The 20,238-nt window shown below is 51.8% G+C and overlaps 2 protein-coding genes across 2 annotated transcripts; both read left to right on the forward strand.

Moving 5' to 3' along the window:
- Positions 1–11,248: 11,248 nt before the first annotated feature.
- On the forward strand, positions 11,249–13,376 carry KRP23_12107 (uncharacterized protein; the record flags this gene model as incomplete). Its single annotated transcript, XM_067882688.1, has 3 exons — positions 11,249–11,698; positions 12,652–12,713; positions 12,773–13,376. 3 exons carry the CDS (start codon positions 11,249–11,251, stop codon positions 13,374–13,376), a joined length of 1,116 nt encoding a protein of 371 aa, XP_067739715.1.
- Positions 13,377–16,873: 3,497 nt separating this feature from the next.
- KRP23_12108 (uncharacterized protein) lies at positions 16,874–17,710 on the forward strand (the record flags this gene model as incomplete). Its single annotated transcript, XM_067882689.1, has 1 exon — positions 16,874–17,710. The coding sequence occupies one exon, from the start codon at positions 16,874–16,876 to the stop codon at positions 17,708–17,710; it is 837 nt and encodes a 278-aa protein (XP_067739716.1).
- Between the last annotated feature and the right edge of the window lie 2,528 nt (positions 17,711–20,238).

Here is a 20,238-nt window from a genome sequence, read left to right on the forward strand (position 1 = left end):
CCTGCTTTGTGTACCTTTCATGTGGCGCGGTCTTGGCATCACCAGAAAAGATTTTGCCGTGGGAGATAACGATGAAGCTACATGGCGATCAGCTACATGTGCAACAACGGAAGATGGCTTTAACGCATCCTTGTCTGCACGACAGCATGGTGCAGACAGGTCGGCACTGAGGCGACGAGTGACACGAAAATATTAGCCTCGCGACTCCCATCCGCTTTCCGAAAATACCTGACCGATCAGGATGAAGAACGCATTCAAATTCTCGTTCGCGAGCGCGCTGAACAGAACGCAAATTTCAACTTTGACGAGCTTGCCGTACTTGTTCACACGACAGCCACACGCAATTCTAAGGTTACCCCAAAATCATTTCCAAACCGCAAATGGTTAAATCGTTCCTTAGAAAGTATCCCGACCTTCGTGAATTAGTTATCCCAACGCGACGCAAAACGCCAGGCACAATATTGATCACACCCTTGGAGAATCCAGTCTCTACGATGAGCTCACCCACGCGCAGGGCAGATAGCGGTGTCTATTCAGCAGGCTTCAGCACGATCGTGTTACCCACAGCACGGGACCCAACTTCCACGCCGTAAGCAGCAACGGAAACTTCCACGGGGTAATCTGATCGCAAACACTGAGAGGCTTAGTCTTGGTGTAGCAAAGGTATGGTCTTGACGTGGGTATGGCGGAGCCGTCGATCTTGTCGAGCCACCCAGCGTAGTAGCGAAGAGTCTCGATGACGAGACCCAGGTCAGCGGTCTTGGCCACCGAGCACGGCTTGCCGTCGTCGAAGAGCAATTCATCGACGTTCTCCTCGATAAGCTCAGTAAGTCTGTAGCTAATACGACCACAGCCAGAACACCATGAATTTGCTGAGTACTAAAATTAGGTCAGCTTCCATTGCACAAATTTCCATACAAAATGCTATCGAGACATGTTTTTCACGCTGCCGTTGTGGGAGGGCATTTGGCGTTGAGCGAACGCAGCCAGCGCGATATGACATTGTAAATACCAGTCGTTCCGACTGTGTTGGTTTCAAGTCTGTCTTGTTTTCCCCGGAATTAATGAAAATCGAGTTCCCCCCCCCAAATCAGCTATTTTTGCCCAGTTCTTACAGAGACTCTCTGTTAATGGTATCACGTATGGACCCTAACCGCGTGTTCTATTTGGCAACTACATACATTTTATCTTCATTTCAGTATGTAGATATACCAAAGGTCGCGATCCTACCCTCAACAAGCAACCACCATAATCTTCGGCGTATATCACGAAACCTATCACTTATACATGTAGTACGTGTGAAGCTGTTATGTTTAGATACACATTTAGAGCTTGCTTATGACACCCCCTTATGGCAGTTTTGTGCGGCACCCCCACCAGCAAATGATATCAAAGTCAACCCAATCGCCAGTGCGTGATGACAGGGTCGTGAACGATAGAGCTGTCGTGGTTGGCTAACTAAGCTTAATTAACCTCACCCCACCTCTACCTCACCTCTACCTCTACCTCTGGCTTAACCTCTATCTCTGTGGCCCACACATTATTAACATACAAAAGCCAAGTATAAAATTGTATCGACGCACACAAGTGGCGGATGTCAAGCTGCTGGAGGCCAAGACCAAGGACGATGTCAAGCAAACCAACGAGCTGCCCTAGGTGATGAAGGCGCTGCAGTACAGTGACAAGGTGGTGGTACAGACGGTGGCCTTCAGCGGCTGCTATGAGACCAACTACCGTACCGTACAACCTCCAGACTTGCTAGAGGAAGTTCCTCCACGACATGCACCCCTTCATGCAGCCCTGCTCCAAGGTGCAGGAGAACTATCGTACCGACGAGAGCGACGAGTTTGAAAATGCGTAGTGAAGCGACCTTCAACTTCGTTGCGGGCGGCACTTTTGCTTCACGTATTGACCAAGTATTTCTCCGCCATAGCCAAGGTATCGTCTTCCTGCATTTTCTAACGTGAATCAACACACTCACACCGTCGTAATCGATCAAGGAACCCCAAGCATGTCTTGCCTATGGGTGCTACAGATGATCTCAACGCACAGGAATGTATGATGAAAGCAACCGAAACAGGCGAGCTCACAACCGCAGCGTATGGATGCGAACGCAGTGATTGTTCGAAGCGGATCATATTGCTCGACATCGGCACGACTTACTATCAAGGCGGGTTTGATGGCAATAATGACCGAAGACGAGTAGAGCACAAGTAGTGTGAAAATTATTCATGTGGTCCGGCACTTTATAGTTCCGAATCACGAAAGCAATCGTCATGTTGCACCGCTTGCAATACGCGTAAAGTGGCCGTTGTCAAACTCTTCGTCGGAGAGATACCAACAGTCCGGATGAGGAAGCAGTTGAACAAATAACCACAGTTGATAGTTGTGCGGCGTCGTGCAGTAATAACCGCGTGAGATCACTATGAAGTCGTGTCCCGGGCTTAGGAATTCCTCGGAAACGTACAGCAAGGTCTGATTTCGGATCGCGTTCGGGTGCGGCTGCAACCTCCAGTTGAGTGGCTGTGGGTCTGCTGCTTGATGCGCTGGAGATAATGACACCTCTAGCACCTGTTTGTTGTTGTCGTTTTGTTTGTTTTCAGTGAGGTACATTGATGTCACTTAGTAAAACTAATGACTTCCTATGCCCGTCCTAGCTACCGCCCTTATGTCGATTGCTAGCCGTTTTCCGTGCGATCCAAGCTTTCGCTTCCCCGCTTCGTGCCGGCGACCTTATCGGTTGTCCATTCACCCTGTCATGTCTTCGCCCATATGACGAAGTACCCCTGCATATTTCTTGATCATCTCTGGCCGTCCCTTGATCGTTAGTTGTGTGCTCATAGCACCTTCCATTGCCATGTTGGCCAATGTGCTGACCATATTGTTGTCGCTGCGGTGTCGGTAGGGCCACACTTGTACCACTGTGCGCTCCAGTAGACGTCGGCATCTCCAATATATGTCCCTGAGATGCTGGGATTTTGGTGGTTTGCGTCGTCTGTGCTGATTCACCAGCACCCCATTGTCCCCGATTATGTGAAGTGAACCGTATTTTCTTTTTGCACACTCCGCAATCCCCGTGAGCAGGCCAAGTTAATCGGCAGTGAACGCCGTTAGTTTGGAGTTCGCGTATGACATATGTCCTACCCAGCACACCGTAGTTTCCGGTATTGTCTTGCCAATTTGTACTATCACCGCTCCACAGCCTGTAGCTCCGTGCCTCCCTTTTGTTCTGACACCAAAGAAAAATATACGAGTCGCAGTACGCGTCATAATCCTTGGGGTGGTGACAGCCGACCACTCTATCCTAGTGCTCGGCTTAGTATTGTAGTCGCCATCTCCCCGACATCTGTCGGATAGTTCATTTTCATGTGGAGGTGGACTGTGCGGTACCCATGCCGTAATCGTTTTTGTATCCATATATGTGGTGACCAACCGTTATGTTATTTAGCTCGTCGAAATGGTCTGTCCTCCACCGCTAGACCGCCTGTAGATATAGTGCTACACCAATGCGCCAACACCCTTCCGTAAGTTCTGAGACCGCTGCCATCAGCTGCAGATCTGAGTGTTCTGACTGCGTCCGCAGTCGTCCATATTCCTGGAGGTGTCATCTTAAGCTGCATTCCGAATACCGCTTCCTCGAAGCCCGCTTCTTTCAAGCTCAGCCTTCTGCAGGGGTGTAGCATGACTCGTCTGAGGTGTTCTGGCGCAGCGCACTCCCAGAATATAAGGTGGAGCGTAGGTGAACACATTTGTCATGTGGGCACCCATTTTTCAGTGTTTGGTGTCGTAAGTGGAGTACGCCTGGAGTTTGAGGCGTTGTAGTATTTGTTATCCCCGCGGCCCCAAACCCACTATGCATCGTAATCTCATCCATTCTAGCAGGCCCAGTCCTTTACCTGCGTCCCCACTTTGCTCTTTCTATTTTGCCATTCTTTCGTTCATGTTGATTTTGCCTCGTCGGGCTGAAGCCTCTTTCACCCGTAGTTTATATGCTCGTCGTGGCCTCCTCCATCGTCTACCACCTACACATAGACACACCAGCCGTGCGACCGCCGAGTGTGGGTGTACTTCGATCAAATCCATTACTGGTGTCAATATTTGGCTCAGCCCTCGTACAATATCCCTCTGGTGCGTTACTGTAATCGTAGCAGGGGCCTCAGTGACAGCCGTGTGTATGTCCAATGTAATATTTTTCCTTTGCCGGATGTACGCCACCACTGGGTGATCTGAAGGTGAGGCCGTGAAGTGGACCTCTCGGTCATATGTGGTTCGTTCTGCCAGTTCCGAAAAATTGTATACAAGTAGCCGCACCATCTCTTCTGTGGAGTTCTGCTGTTGTTCCCCCAGTGGTGTCCGTAAGAAAATAAAGTCTATCCGTCCATACGCTACTCGCTGCCACTGGACCACTCCCCCTAGGTTGCAGGCCTGTTTGGGAAATCTGCATGTTCTGGCTAATGACCTGCGATGTCCTACACCTGAAGTTGCTGACATTCAGCGCACTGTAGCCAGTCTAGCTGTGGTAGGCCTCTTTTTTCATTTTTTGGCCTAGTGGTAGACTTAGCAATTGTCCTTAGAAACTCCGTGCAGTCAAGACTGAGTGAGCCTCCCGTCCATGAGGTGTACAGTTCTCCTTCCTCAGAAGCCAGCATCACAAACTTTTCCATTCCCTCGCCCCCTTGTGGATCCGCGGTACCAGCCTGTATTAGTAGCGTGCGTCCAGTTTTCCACAATGTCGTGCGTCTCTGGAAACCAGCTGCACTGGCGGGTGCAAATTCCAGTAATATATATACTCTTGGAGCTAGTCCGGCCGCGTTGTTGTAAAAAAGTATATCTCCAACTACGTGTGTGTTGTGCGTTCCCCATTCAGCCCAGTTTCGCACCGTGACTGCCGCTTGTTGTTGGCTTTTACAGACAAGGTGAAGAACCGGGCGGAAGATGTCGCTGTCCTTTGCTCTGAGAAATTGGAGTATTGGGGGCTGTACCGTAATTGTTGACTTGAGGTGTGCTGGAGCAACTGCGTAGCGGGTAGCGATCAGAGGTCGGGGTCAGACTTGAAACTCCAGACGAATCTCCCACGCGTGACCTAGGCTACGAACGGGAATCTAGAGTTGAACAGGCCTTTATAAATCTACCACGGCTGATGCTGCCACGCATGGGGCGAATACGTCCTGGTGAACGCGACATCCGGTCTTGAGACCGGAGCTCGTCCATTGTCTTCGATTGCTAGCTTGGAAAGGATCCACATATTTTTTTGCTTGGTTTTTGTATGGAGGTTAGCTGGAGGTTAACGCAAGCTTGGACATCGCGCAGGTTATTCGAAAAAGTAGTTATTAAGCAGGTTAAGCTTAACTATGGCGATATCTCTAATGAACGAGGATGTCAAGTCGCCTTCCCAAGATCTCAGGACTCCTTGGATGGGAACAGGAACAGGGTAAGATTTGTACTATACACTACTGCTACTATAGTACTATTCATAATAGTATTATGTAGTAACAACTCAAATGAATAATTCAACATGTGAGGTACTCGTACTAAAATATCTACTATTTTACTGGCATCTTCAAATAGTGTGCGCAAAGGATTGACCGTTTATTCGGAGTTTCAGATAATGCCACATAAATAGACGTGGCTTCATTGAAGAGGAGACAAGAAGGTGAGCCCAAAGCAGCAAGAACATGAAGTTGTCGTGCCTTTTTACCATCCATATCTAACGGAGACACTGCATCACTCGTCGTTTGAGAGCGAACCAGATCATTGGAGCTATCATGGTAGATACTACTTCAGCTATTTGGAAAACCACACACAAATCATTACAGTATTACAGTACTCAAGTCGCATCAATGAGCAAAAAAGCAAGCGAGGTGCTCCGCCCCGACAACGTATCCGAAACACCTCGGATCTGCATCTGTTGGAAACTAAAAGCGAGAATGCACCATAGAATGATCTATAGTCAACCTCTATAGCGATGTCAGGTATAGCAGGGCTACACATTCGGTTCACATTCTACCTCAGTGCAACATGCACAAGTGACTACATTCAGGTTGATCACTCCACAGAGTGGTCCACATTCATAGCAAATACATATTACTTGTAGAAAGCAACATCTTTCTACCAATGAGAGTCATTCATTAGGGGATCGCCTTGAGCGAGTCCCAGCCTTGCTCGTCGAAGCGTTCCTTGTTCGACTTCGCGCTGAGGGCGTCCGCGCCCTCAGAGATGAGCTGATTCAGCTCTTCTGATTCACACGTCATCCTCTCGACGTTCGAGAGGATGCAGATCTGCTCGATGCATCCATCGTGCAGGTCGCGAGCGAACCTCTTCCAACTTGTGACTGGGAGCGACATCAACTCCGACGCTAACGTCGGAGGATTCTCCAGCCTCATCTTCTGGTATTGGAGACCAATACTCGTACGTGTCAAGACACACAGTGTCTCGACGGTTGTCTCCAACTCCTGTGTCTGCCCGGCAGACACTGCTTGTAGCGTCTCGGTCCCTGACCGAGACTTGCGCATCTTTGCTCGCTTGCGCCGTTCACTTCTCGTGCGGAGCCCGGCTCCGCGAGTTTCTTCTTGTCCAGGCCCGGCCGTGGACAGTTGTTCCCTGTATTCGCCGGCGGGTTCTACCCGCGGACGCACGCGTTCAAGCCCGGCTTGATCGCGCACCGCTTCGTCGTGCAGCCCGGCTGCACGCGAGCTCGCAAGCATTTCCGGTGCGGGACGTTTGCAGCGTCGGCTCCCAGAGCCGACGCGCCTTCTTTACATCTACGCCTAACGGCGGAGTGTCTTTCGACAAATTGTGTGTCGACAATATCTGTCGAGACCCTCTCGAATCCGATCGAATCAGGCCCTGCTGATTCGTTTCACATCTTCTTCCAACGACTCTCGCAGTCGTTGGCGTTCGCTTGGGGTGACCGGAGACAGCCGCATTCCGCGCTGTCTCTAGTGGAGGGTCGCATGCACCACGTGGTGCATGTGCTGCGCCGACAGGGCCATCGCTCTCTGTCGCGCTGCTGCTGCTCCCGAAGTGCACGATCGTGCGCTTCGGCCAGTCGATCACTGGATCATGCCGTGCAAGCCACGGCATGCCCAACACCATATCGAACTTATCGTCCAGTTCGAGGACGATAAGCTCGTCGACGAACTCCTGCTCTTGATAAGAGAAGCGTACGCGTATGATACGCTTTTCGGTTCTAACAACGACACCCGTTGCTAGCCTCACTTCCAATAGACTTCGAGGTGTGTTCACCTTCTCGAAGTCAAGCCTTGGAAGGCTCTGCAGTCGAACAAAGTTGTTCAACGCACCACAGTCCACTAGAGCACGAAGAGACTTCTCTCTCTTCGAGCTTACCTTCAGGATGACAAGGTTCGGCTTGTCATCTTGCTTCTTGCAGTGAGATTGACTCTCACTGGGGGCAGCGATCTTCATTGCAGCGTGTCCGATGTCGACACGCTCGACCGCATCACCAGCAGGGCGCCCCGCGCCTGGTGGTCCATCTAGTTTTTTGATTGCCCGTGACGATACCCAGTATCGCCACGACGGCTCCTCGCCGCGCGCACAGGTGCTGTGCACTCACGGGCGTAGTGACCGATGTTTCCACAGTGGAATCAACGAACATTCGTTGATCCACGACGCTGCTGGGAACCAGCAGCTGTCGCACTCGAGAGGTCCATTGGTTCGGGACCTCCCGACGCCCTTACCACCGGTCGTGGCATCAGCCGTGGGGCGTTCACATGCAGTTTAGCCTGTCGCAGGCTAACCCCTTCCTGCATTGCGAGCGCAATTGCAGCCTCGAGAGTATTTGGATACTCTCGGAAGAGATAGGTCTTCACAGGCCCATCTCTAAGGCCTTTCATGAACGTGACGACCTTTGTCGACTCGTCAATCGGGTTGGTCACGATGTTCGAGACCAAGTACCGTGCTCTTTGGACGTAAGAATGCACATCATGCTTGCCCTGTTGCAGATCGAGGAACTCCGCCCTCGATCGGAACTCGTTCTGCGGGGGCTCAAACGCTAGTTTGAGCTCCTCCTTGAACTCTTCGTACGTGCTAAAGCACGTAGGGTCTGTGTGTCGGCGTCCGTACGCCCAACGCCTTGCTCGTCCGCCAAGACATGACATGGCGAACGCAACCTTCGACAACGGGTCGACGATACGTCGAGCCGCAATGGCAGTGTCGACCTCGACAAGCCAACGGAGGAGAGGCTCCCCCTCTCTTCCAACGTAGCTGCTTATGTGGAGTTTCAATGACTCCACGCGCGGTGTGGCCGATGGCGACACCGAAGTTCGAGCAGCGGTTTCACGCTGTTCCTTCACGATGAAACCCAGAGCAACACCGTGTTGCTCCGTCGGTGATAGCGTTCGCAACATCGTTGCTACCGCCGCTTCCCCAATGACTGTTGACAGTCGTTGGAGGGCCTCCCACTCTGGTTCCGACAGGTGGGGGCAGTCTGCACGCGCAACATGCGTTGCAGACGTGTTTAGGCTACCCACGGACATGTTACTGTCCGAGGGCAGGTTCTCAGCCCCGCGTTCGTATGCCATACGAACGTGTAGTTAGTCGGTCGTTGGACGGACTATAAAGTGCTACCAGGTGTAATGGGTCTGCTTAGACCCACTACTTAAGCTTACACGTGTGCGCACGTGTATGAGGAAGCGTAGGAGTATTTAACTTAAGTTCAGTATACTTGTATCCGCAAGTATACTTAAACTAAGACAAAGGGACCGAACGATAGCTTTGGTGCCAAATGAGAACTGTATTGATTGTAAATGGGGTTTCCTCCTAAAACTGATATTTCTAATGATAGGTTCTGCCATTGGATGGCTGGCAGAACCCCTATCTATTGAATGACTCTCATTGGTAGAAATATGTTACTTTCTACCAGTCATATGCCTTTTGCTATGAATGTGGACCACCCTGTGGAGTGGTCAACCTGAATGTATCCCTTAGTGCATGTTGCACTAAGGTAGGAGGTGGACCGAATGTGTAGCCCCGCTACAGAAGATGTTGTTCTCAGTGGACTTCTTCAGCCGCCCGTTCGACTATTTCCTGTATTCTGATGCACCAGGTGCATACCGTCAGGATAGAACCGTGATCCATGAGAATTCCCAGTGGGGTGGCCCAGAACCAGCCCCTACAATGCAGATCCATTGGGCGGATCAGCTGCACCAGGTGCTCTACACGATCCAAGATGCTGTGTCGTTGTGGTACCCCTACGACCTCGCTGCGGAGTTTCGCACAGTGCATGGTGATTCTGTCAGGTCGCTCCAACCGGGCGCGCCGTCGCAGCTTCTGTACGCCATGTGCAACTTGTACCTAGCGATTTTCTCTGACCTGTTCGACGACCTTCTCCATGGGGTGGACCTTCGCGAGACGGGTTCTCGAGCTCTGAGCTCTCTTCCCCACGACTCTCCAACTTACAGGCAGGCCACCACGTTACTGGACTGACACTCCAACAACGTCATGGAAGCTAAAGAACTTCTCGTTTGCCTTCGTTGGATCCGACGTGCATTTTCGTCACCCAGGGTGGACGTTTACGGCGACTCTCGAGTGATTATCTCCCAGGCTGTGTCGGTTTGCGTGCCGGGCACCCCATCTGGCTTCGTTGATCGGTGAGATTCGGGCCCTGGGAACCGTTGACACGCTTTTCTATCTTCACGCCATTCCCCGGGCGTCTAATACCGCCGCAGACGGTCTTTGCAATTGGATCATGGATTCGTTTCCCCAAGCCGACCTTACTATATCGGGCACGAGGTGGCCATGCCTGCCGTCGTACTCTTCGGCTCAGAGCCCTGCGGTTATGCTCGGCCTCTCACCAACGGTTGCTCCGAGTCTGCCCGATCGTTTAGCTCACGTCACGGCAACCCAGTCGCTTGTCCTCTCTGATCTTCACCGAGTGACACATCTTGTTCAAGCAGTGGTCCACCAATCGGCCTAATCATCCGCCTGTCGCGGTTTCGCAACCACCTTCGCGCCTTTTCACGATGGCATCATCTCTCCCGTCCTGGTTTGACACGCCGCCTACCAGGTCGTGCTGCGTTCGAGACCGTCCCCCATGCGTGCCTCGTTTCGTTTTCTTTGCACTCCAATCCGCTTCAAGGCGTATCGAAGTACCGTTTCCTGTGGACTCGGCCTTTCTGGCAGCGGGACCTGGTCCCCATGTCGTTCCGGACATTGATTTTCGCATCCTGTATGCTTTAGTGTCCGACCCTGGGTTTGGGATTTCGGGAACACTCGCCCTCTTTCGCAGTCAGACCGCAACTGTGGGGTAGGGAAACTCATATTTTGGGTAGACCACCCAGTCTGGCTCAGTTAGGTACGTCGTACCTAATCGAAGTTCGCAGTTAAGCGACGAACTCGGTGATCGATCGGAGTCAGCGAGCATCAAGACTCAGCGAGCAGCGGAACTCGGCGAGTGTATATCATTTGCGAGTTATTCCAAGTGGGAGAGGATACATCAGGAATCGGAGCGAAGGGTCGGCGGAGGTCCATAACGACCCGACTCAGCGAAGATAAATTAGGAAGCTGAGCGAAGACTCGCAGGGAGATCTATAACGACTCCATTTCACTAGGCATTTGTATAGGATCGATAGGAGACCAAAGGGGGGGGGCGAAGGAACTCCCCGAAGACACAGAGATAACAAAACAGAGCAGAATCTTCTAAGTCCAAGAACAGCGTATACTTTCCGGTAAGTCCCTGCGTGGGCTGGATTATGTCTGCCGTCGTTCCCCTAGGGGTATAGCTTGTAGGGTAATCGACTGGTAGCGCCAAGAGATCAAGGTCGGCCCGAGGTGGGCACTTCTCGCTACCAGCGAAGACAAACCTCGTCGAATCGACGAGTCGGTGGGTCTGCACAACCCAGGACACCGCAATCTTCTAGCTGAGCGTACTCTGCACTCGGTGACGTGTAAAAGCGCTCGCGCGCCGACGTCCATCCTTTGGTGGAGGTCACAGGGTTTGAGGAACGGAAGCTGCCCCGGTCAGGCGAGCTTCTGGAGTTTGGACGGGTACTCAGCGAGAGCAGGGCCTCAACTGGACCCGGCTGGGCCGAACCGCAAAGGGAACCAACAGAACCCTGTGCAAGCCCAACAACGCCGACCTGACTCAGTGAATTGTTGTGGTGTTGCGTGGAAGCCGCACTAACGAAGCTTTTGTGAATCACAGCACCACACAACTGACCCTCGCCCGAGTAAGGATCGCCGCCCATGGCTATATCGCGCCCATCTTTCTTCTTACCCGAACCTTGACCTCATGTGTGCCATCGCACAGGATGGTCTGGGCCCTCTTTGGAAGGATCCATTGACATGGCTTGGAGCACGCCCGACACCTGCAAACTACCCGGAGGCCCGCACCGGTGCGAGTCTCGTGGTCGACAAACTCCTTGCCGACTATTACAAGGGTCGGGCCATCATCGTGATCATGCAAGCCTTTGAACAGGACCCCACGTTTCACTCGAGTGCGTTTGCTCTGGTGCCGAAGAAAGACAAGCCACAGCACCTGGATGGTCGAATCATCCATGACTTGTCTGCACCCGACGGACTGTCCGTCAATGCGCAGACGGCCTCAGAGGCCTCTCCCGACGCGACTTGGGACCCGCTTGTCTCTATTCCGCGACGTGTCTGCGAACTGCGACGCCGGTACCCAGGGTACAACATTTACGCCATGATCGCAAATATCGCTGAAGCCTTTCACCACGTGCCAGTCCACGCGGAACATGCGTCAGCTTTTGGGGGACGTTTGCCTTGCTCCACTCATGGCATTGTTTCCGGCATCGCCGTCTTCGGATGGAGGATTCTTTGCTGTCTTCGGGAAAGCCGTCCGCCACTACTTGCGCACCGGACAATCTATCGTGCTCGGACACACAGAGCCCTTTTGGTCATTCTAATGGGTAGATGACATTGTCCTCATCGAAGTCGATATCGACGACCGCCTTCAGAAGACAGAGAAGCGTCTCAGAGACGGAGTCAAGTTGGTGTTTGGTTCCAATGGCTGGCATGAAGGATAGTTCACGACCTGGTTGCGTATTTTCAATGCAGTGGGAATTGACTTGAACATCCCGGACGAGTGCATCGCGGTTCCACAGAGGAAGCTCGATAAACTGCGATCCGTACGCTGGGGAAGTCCTTCCTGTCGAGGAAGCGACTGGACAGCGTGACCGGCGTCCTTCGACACGTGATCAGCTTCATTCCGATCACGAAGCCATTCATCCAGCGCTTGACCGCGGTTCAGAACCGTTGTCGAAGCCTCACATGTTCAGGTGTCCCGATGACAGATTTCCTTAGGAAAGATCTGAAGTGGTGGAAGGATCTCGTATTCCAAACTGAATTCGCGGGTATGCCGATGAACCTGTTTGATCACGCCAAGGCTTTCGACGAGGTTTGGCTTGTGATCGCGACGAAGGATACAATCTGCATGACTAGCATGAAACTTCAGGAGGAACTACTCCTCAAACAGTAGGGCCAGGCTCAAGACGGAAAGGGACTAGCCATACCTTGACCAATGTCACCGATACGTGGCGGCCACGCTTATATACGGAAAGCACCTGGTGTCACATCGTCATCCACGGCGAGCGATGGATCACAGAACTCGTCGACAAGAGGAATTGCAAGTCTCTGGAATGGCAGCAGGCCTTGTGGCAATGTGCTTTGAGCCAGGCTCGCTACAGACTGCACTTCACGACGCACACGATTCGACAAAAATTGAAGCAGACTACGAAGTGCGACATTCACCGGGATAGCAGTACTAACTATCGTAACATGCAACAGATTACCACAGACGCCGGCGCGTGAAGGAAAAGCGAGACCAACTCAAACAGGCTTCAGTCTCAGCCGGGACACTCGGCAACTATAGCAGAAACTTCAAGTTCTGGGAAACCTTCTGCAACGACTTCGGATTCCCCGTGTGGATTAACGAACTGCCCAGGGCAGAACAAGCAGGGGTGGTCGGACTGTTCGCGGCATTGTGGGCTTTAGTAGGGCGCAACAAAGCAAGGAAAGGAAACAAGTACCAGACATTCGACGGGAAAATGGCGGCAGTGGCAATCGCACACAAGGCAGTTCGGAACGCCAAACTCGGTTACCATGATCCGGAATTTGAGCTCATCGCTCAAGGATATCAGCACACACATGGTGACGTGGACTGGAAGCAACCTGTTACTACATCGATGCTGCTCAAGATTCACGAGCTCAGAGCCGGGCATGACGTGGATTGTGATCTGCTGTGGGGATCAATCGTTCTAGCGTTCTTCTTCCTTGACCGAAGCTCAGAGCTGTGGGACCCGGTGATCAGTGTCAAATCGACGGGAGCCATACGGACCCATTGTATAAAAGCGGCCAACGTCATTCTACGGGACAAGCTAGGAACACAGGTCGGACCCTAGACAAGGAACCGGATGCGGCATCTGCGGAGGTGATCTTTGAGTCGCACAAACGAGACCGCGTGGCCCAAGGCACGACAGTACGCCACTACAAGTCCAATCACGCATACCTGTGTCCAGTGATAGTAGCCAGGCAATGCCTGGGCATTCGACCGCAATGGCTCTCAGCAGGGCAGAAGCTGGGGCCGTACCAAACTTCAGTTTCCGCTACCCGGACAATTAAGAAAACTCAAGTGGCCGATCTCATCAAACTGTCAGCGGCTGAAATGGGTCTACCACGATCATACTACTCCACCCACTCAACTCCGCATAGGAGGGGTCTGCGCACTACTGGCTGCAGGCAAGAGTGACCTGGTCATTCGACTACTAGGTAGGTGGGCTAGCTGGTGCCTCACCGTATACACCAGACTTCGACCTGGAATGATTCGAGACGCGGCAACTGTATGATCAAAGCCTCAACCTGGGAGTACTACGAGCAAGGCGTCATACCGAGCCAGAGCACGCGGCACTCGGAAGGGGAACTCCAGGGAGTCTAAATCTCCAAGCTAATCAAGTCAACTTGACCCTCCCGAAGGAGGAACCTTTATTGTGTGTAACCCCTTAGGGCTCCTTTGTGGGCTTTCCCGTTTTCCATAATCCTGCTTTGACGATTGGCTTGATCTTGATCAATGAACAAGCCGGAGGATTGTGTGAGCTAAGTAACTTACTCGGACACAGTTTTATTGTTAAACACATATCGTTATTTGGCATTTTAAAAAATAACGTCGCCACCAAAATAGATCTCGAGTCGTTGTGGAGCCGGAGCGGGGCATTGGTCCCGCCTTCGCAAATACTGCGTAGACCTGCTTCATGCGTGCGCGCGCGCTCGCCTTAGTGGGTTGGGGGCGCTGTCGCGCCTTGGCTCACCTCCATCTCCGCAGCCTCGATCTCGAGTCTCGACCACACGAAACATGTCGTCGCATTAGAACGCACATGAGACGCCATACATCTCGATTTGAGTCCGCAACTACGGACGTGATCACATGACCGACTTAGTAACCACTGACGAGACCTTACTGACTTAGTAACCAGTAACGAGACGTTTTTGACTTAATAACCACTGACGAGGTCTTTCTGAACGACATTGCGGGGCTCAACGGCTCTGTCACACCGAGACTTGTGACTCCCAAGCCGGTAGAAGACACTGATGACCTTGGAGCGTTGCTCTTCACTCAAGACCTCGACAACGCAGGTCCATCGAGCACCAGCAACGTCGGTCGAGACCAGAGCGACAAGCGCAGCAGCAAACGAGAGAAGGAAAAGAACCGACAACGACGATACCGACAGCGACTCAATGTCACGTGTTCTGTAGACGAACGGAGTCTAGCGGAGGACTTGTGCTTGAAGCTGAAAAATGAAGACTGTTAGATTGAATGAAAGTATAGAAGTTGCTATGAACTACGGCTGTTACCTAGGATGTAGGAGGAGAAGGCTTCTAACCGTTGCTGTGCCAATGTGTGAGTCCGTTTGGAAAACGGACGCAGCAGATGCTTGTTTCGTAAGTTTCGTAGTGGTGAGAAGAGCTGGCGATGCATCATCGTCACAGTTCCTCCCGTAGACGCGCGGTAGCGCGACATTTTGGCAGAGTGTCGAGATAGCGACGAATAAGACCTATTACTTGGCTCAAATTTGAAAGTGGTTCCCACGAAGGCGTGATTGTCGAATCTTGCCACCGTACAAAATATTCAGTTCGTTTGTTGCGCTTGCGGTGCTTCTTGATTGAAGCCACGAGGTGACCAATTGAGCCGTCCGCAGTAAGAATTGGCAGGATTCGGTTGACTCGGCTGCTTGAGGGATCAAAATGGTACTTCCGTAGCAGGGAGACGTGAAATTCGGTAAAACGTCGGAGACCGGGCGGCAATTCGAATTTGTAGCGGTCTGGACCTGTGCTATCCGTCCCTCGATAGGGCCCGATGAATTTAGCCGCGAACTTGCGAGCACCGTCGGTGCCGAGGTGGTCCAGGTCCAGATTGCGAGTGTTTAGAAGCACCTCGTCGCCAATTTGGTACGTGGTGTGGGGTCTGTTCTTGTCGTAGTTTCTTTGCCAATTTGCTTGAGCGGCAGCGATTGAATCACTTGCTTGGCCAAGAATTGCCTGTTGATGCTCGAGAAATGTTGTTGCTGGCCGCTGTTTAGCGCTAGGATTTGGAAGAACGCAGTCTGCAACTGAGCGAGGTTCATAGCCTAAATCAGCTATAAAGGGAGACATTCCAATTGACCCGTGACTACGTGACTTGCAGGAAAATTCGGCGAGTGGCAAGAGTTCGTCCCAATTGGTTTGGTGAGGATCAATAAAGTGACGAAGATATTCGGCCAGCACCTTGTTTGTGACTTCTGACTGACCATCCGTGGAGGGCTTGAAGGCTGTGCTAAGGTGGAGTGTTGTTCCTTGCAGGTCCATTATGTTTTTCCATAGCTTTGCAGTAAACTTAACGTCGCGATCCGAAACAATGGAGCGAGGTAAGCCGTGCAGACGTTGGTAAAAGTCGCGAAACAATACGGCAGTCACCTTGGTGGTCACATTCGACGTTGTCGATAGGAAATGAGCTCGTTTCGTGAGCCGGTCTACCACGACCACAATTGCGTCGAACCCACTGTGTGTTTCGGGTCATTTCGTCATGAAGTCGACACTAATGTCTGCCCAACGTCGTTCTGGGATCTCGAGCGGATGAAGGTGTCCGGTTGGTTTTCCTCGGATGTACTTGTTGCGTTGACAGAGCTAGCAACTTTCTACGTAGGATCGGATTGACTTGGCCATATTTGGCCAATTATATTTAGACGCCATGAGTATTTGCGTTTTGGCCTGGCCAGGATGCCCGCGGGTTGGAGTCCCGTGTTCCTCGTGCAAAATAGCGTTGCGGAGCTCGGTGTTCGATGGGACTCACATGCGCGCGGGAGCACCAGGGCAAATCCGAAAGAAAAATAGACCCTTGGACAGCTCGAAACGCTGGTGTTTGCGCAGACTAGTAGATACATCAGTTAGAGCGCGCCAAATCGGACCAGAATATTTGTCCGATTCGTACAGACGACTTCATTCTGCCGGAATATCCGGTAATGCTGACGTCGAATGTGAAAATAGGGCGTTTTCGTCAGAAGGTTCTTGACTGGTAAGTGACTTTAAGAGTGCTGAAAGGCTAATCGCTCTGCTGGTGCCGTCGTTCCCGTTCGGGTTACGGGAAATCGTGTCGGCAACAATGTTCATTGCACCAGGGACCCACTTGAACTGCAGTTGAAAAAGAGCTAGTTCATTGAGCCATCGTGCGCGTCTGTGCGAGCACGTTTGCTGTTGTAATATACCTTCAATTACTCGTAAAATACCCAGTTGGGGAAAGGTCGCTTAGGAGTAAGCGACAAGCAACGGAGCAGATCGCACGCGTACGCACACGCCATGCCAGGGGAAGCAGGAGCAACAGGTGGAAGGCCCGGGACCTGGTCCACCTGATCCAGGGATACTTGCAGACATGCCGATGGGGGAGACAGGAGAGCCTAGTGGGCACCAGCAAGACGACGGTGACAGGAAGATAGAGCTTCCGGAGGCCCGGGTGACACATTCGGATGAAACGAAGGGGTGCCTCATGGAAAAGGTCGCGAGAGAAGAAAAAACGGAAACCGATGAACCGGACGATCCTAATGGGGGTGACAAAGCGGGCCGACACACAGCAGCATGGACCAAGGCAATATCTTGGGGGGACAAAGTGCGGGGATACAGTAACAGCAAAGAGAATATCACGGAGGACACACCACGCAACACGCACATGTTGGAAGGGGTCTGGAATCCGCTTCACAAGAAACTGCTCCTAGGGACACTGATGGCAGACTGGGACGACACGGACAGCACGTTGTGGACAGAGGATGAAGCCGCAATGCGCCAAGAAGCTATGGCTACAGCCAATGCTAGCTGCGACGAAAGTGTTAGGGTGTGCACACAGAGAGAAAACACCATTCTGCTTACTTACCTCAGAAATGGATTGGACTTGCCACACCCGCCCAATTTTGTAAAGGAGATCCTCATAGGGGAGCATCGCGCTATGTTGGAAGATATGCACGAAGCACATTTTAACAGCACACTCACGGCAGTAGTGCCTGCGACGGTACGTCTGGCCAGGAATGCAGCACATGCAATCATATTTCGGGAACTGTTCAACGCCAACACGGACAAGAACTCGGACCACACCATGATGCGCGCTTTTCAACGTGATGTAAAGAGGCTCATTTTCGATGCCAACCAAACACTGAATGTGACATTCTACTCGAAAGCAGCAGCAGACCGATGGCAAGGCATGGCGCTGAGACTATAGAAGGCGGTCGTAATTTTTCGCAACACGCAGAGGCCAGAAGGAGACGAGGGTACTCGTCCCGGTCATTATACACCAGCCCAGATTGAGATTCAGTACGTCATTCGGGTTTACGGAGGTGAAAAGGTGGGGTTGGCAGCATTGGCGAGAGTATCCGCCCATGTGTTAGAAGCAAAGATCCTGGACGTGGAATACGCCCGCGAACTACGGACGGACATATATGACAATCGGTACCACACCATCCGTTATGCTCAAAGCGATTGCCCAAACGCGCTGAAAGGAGTATCAAGGATCAAGATGGGAGAACACGAGCTAACTATTCATCATTTCTAACAAAACCTGCGTAAGCCGTGCTCGCGCTGCTTTAGTCAACGACACGGAACAATGAAATGCTCAGCGGTCTTCACGAAAGTGGAAGGGATGTGAGCACAATCGACACGTATACTGGACAGAACGATTGAGCAGACGCGAGTAGCATCCCGGCTGGATTACCACGTCTCGTCGCTAGAGGAGTTGGTTGAGTTGTTTAGAAGTAGACCACCTCTCCAACTCCAAGAAGTGACATTACGCCCAGCTATGACTAGTCAACAACAATCACTGGTCAATACGGTCGAGCACGAAGCGGTCACCACTACAAGCAATGCAGCTAACAGACACACGGAGGGCGCGACCAACACAGCTGCGGATTCAGAAACCGACAAAGAAGGATTTCAGACCAAGGAACCTCGGAATATCAAGAGTGCAAAAGCGAAGGCACGAAAGGGGAAAAGAGAAGCAGACCCAGACAGACGTAGGCCACAGCGAAGGACGGATGGACAGGAAACAGCGGTCAAGATCATTACTGGACACAAGAAGGAAACGAAGGCAACGAACAAGTCACTTCCTCAAGGCAGTAGTGGGCAACGACCCACAAAGAGGTTTGAGAAGTTCCAACGGGAGGAGGCACTAGGTCGCTACGGCGCACTGGCCGATTCGGATAGTGATGAGGTAGGGTCTGAGGATATGGAGGTGGATGAAGAGAACACGAGATTGGACGAGGACACAAGGGCACACCAAGGCAACGACGCACCATATGCCTTCACTGAAGAGGGAGCACACACGCATCAGGCTCCACTTGAACAGACGGAGACGGACCCACAGCGTACGGGCCCAGAGGAGGATGATCCCATGGACGAGACGTATTCGTCACCGACGGTGGATGATTCAACGTTTGGTGGGACAAACCAAACCTCGCAGACAAGAGATCGTAGAACAATGCAAACAACATCAACATCGACATCATCGAGAAGGATTTGCCCGAACAGCACCGGGGTCGGATTGCCGGATATGGCGATAAAAGGTATGCAAAATAGCATGGCTAACTTCATGCATCAAGCAACGACTATCGCAGCTAAAACGATTGACAATGAGTTGGAACACAACGATGAGGACGCCGAGTCTGACCAAGATAGAAGTGATACGATCAGGCCAGCTACCCCGGACTCACAAAAAGATTTCACGATGGGAGGATCAAGAACAGGGACGAATGAAAGCGACGATGACCTCCCGATACAGGTGGGACAATGGCTTGCTAGCTTCGAAGGACACGAAGTCCAAGTCACAGCGAACGGTCAATGTGCTTTCCTGGCGATGCTCGCGTCGAATGTCAATCACACGGGAACCGAAATGAAAATGACCCCTGAAGTGGTGAATGACGCCACGGACCTGAAATGGAACGTTTATTCATTCATGATGTCAAACTTAAGGAAGGATGTGGAGCTACGCATAGTGAACCCAATTCAAGAGTGTGCACAATTGTACCCTGGGCAGCCATTGCACACATCTGTCAATGGCGCAACTGCGGCACTATACGTACAATACGACACAGCGCGTAAGAGATCAATCGGGAAGAGCGTACCAGCGTCTTTCTGGGCAGGTACACACGAGTTGAGAGCTGTGTCACTGTATCTGAGGGAGCCGATCATTCTATTGACTGCGAGTGAAAATACGGATGCTCCTGTGCAGCGCTACTCGTACAAGCTGCACAGAATTGAAGATGGATTAGACCACGAGACCGGAGTGGTAGAAGCACTCAGTGACAGGGTGGCCACGGAATACCTGAGAAATTGCTGGACACTTCATGTATTGCCTACTTTCCTTGTGTTACGACTACATGAACACCACTTTTATGGAGTCAACCACGAGGACATTTTTCTAAAGTGGCGAGCAGAAGGAGATCCGGAATACACGAGGACCATCGCAGCGAGTCCACCGTGGAAAGCGACGATAAATGACATCACGGACTATGAAAGGACAGTGGATCTCAGTACGGTGAACCAACTAGCAGATTGCGCCGAAGTTAACTCGCTAATGACAAAGAGATATGAGATGCGAGAAAGATTTGACCTAGTACACACAAGGCTGGGACTACGGACTTTGGACAGTGTTGGACTTGACACAGATTGGGAGGGCATACTTGCGCAGGAGGAACAAAGAATCCACGAAGAGTACGGCGTAGATGGATACGCGTCTAACTCGCAGACGGACCTTAA

This window comes from Phytophthora ramorum (assembly GCF_020800215.1).
Source record: "Phytophthora ramorum isolate Pr-102 chromosome Unknown Phyram_PR-102_s0014, whole genome shotgun sequence".
NCBI classification, from domain to species: domain Eukaryota; phylum Oomycota; class Peronosporomycetes; order Peronosporales; family Peronosporaceae; genus Phytophthora; species Phytophthora ramorum.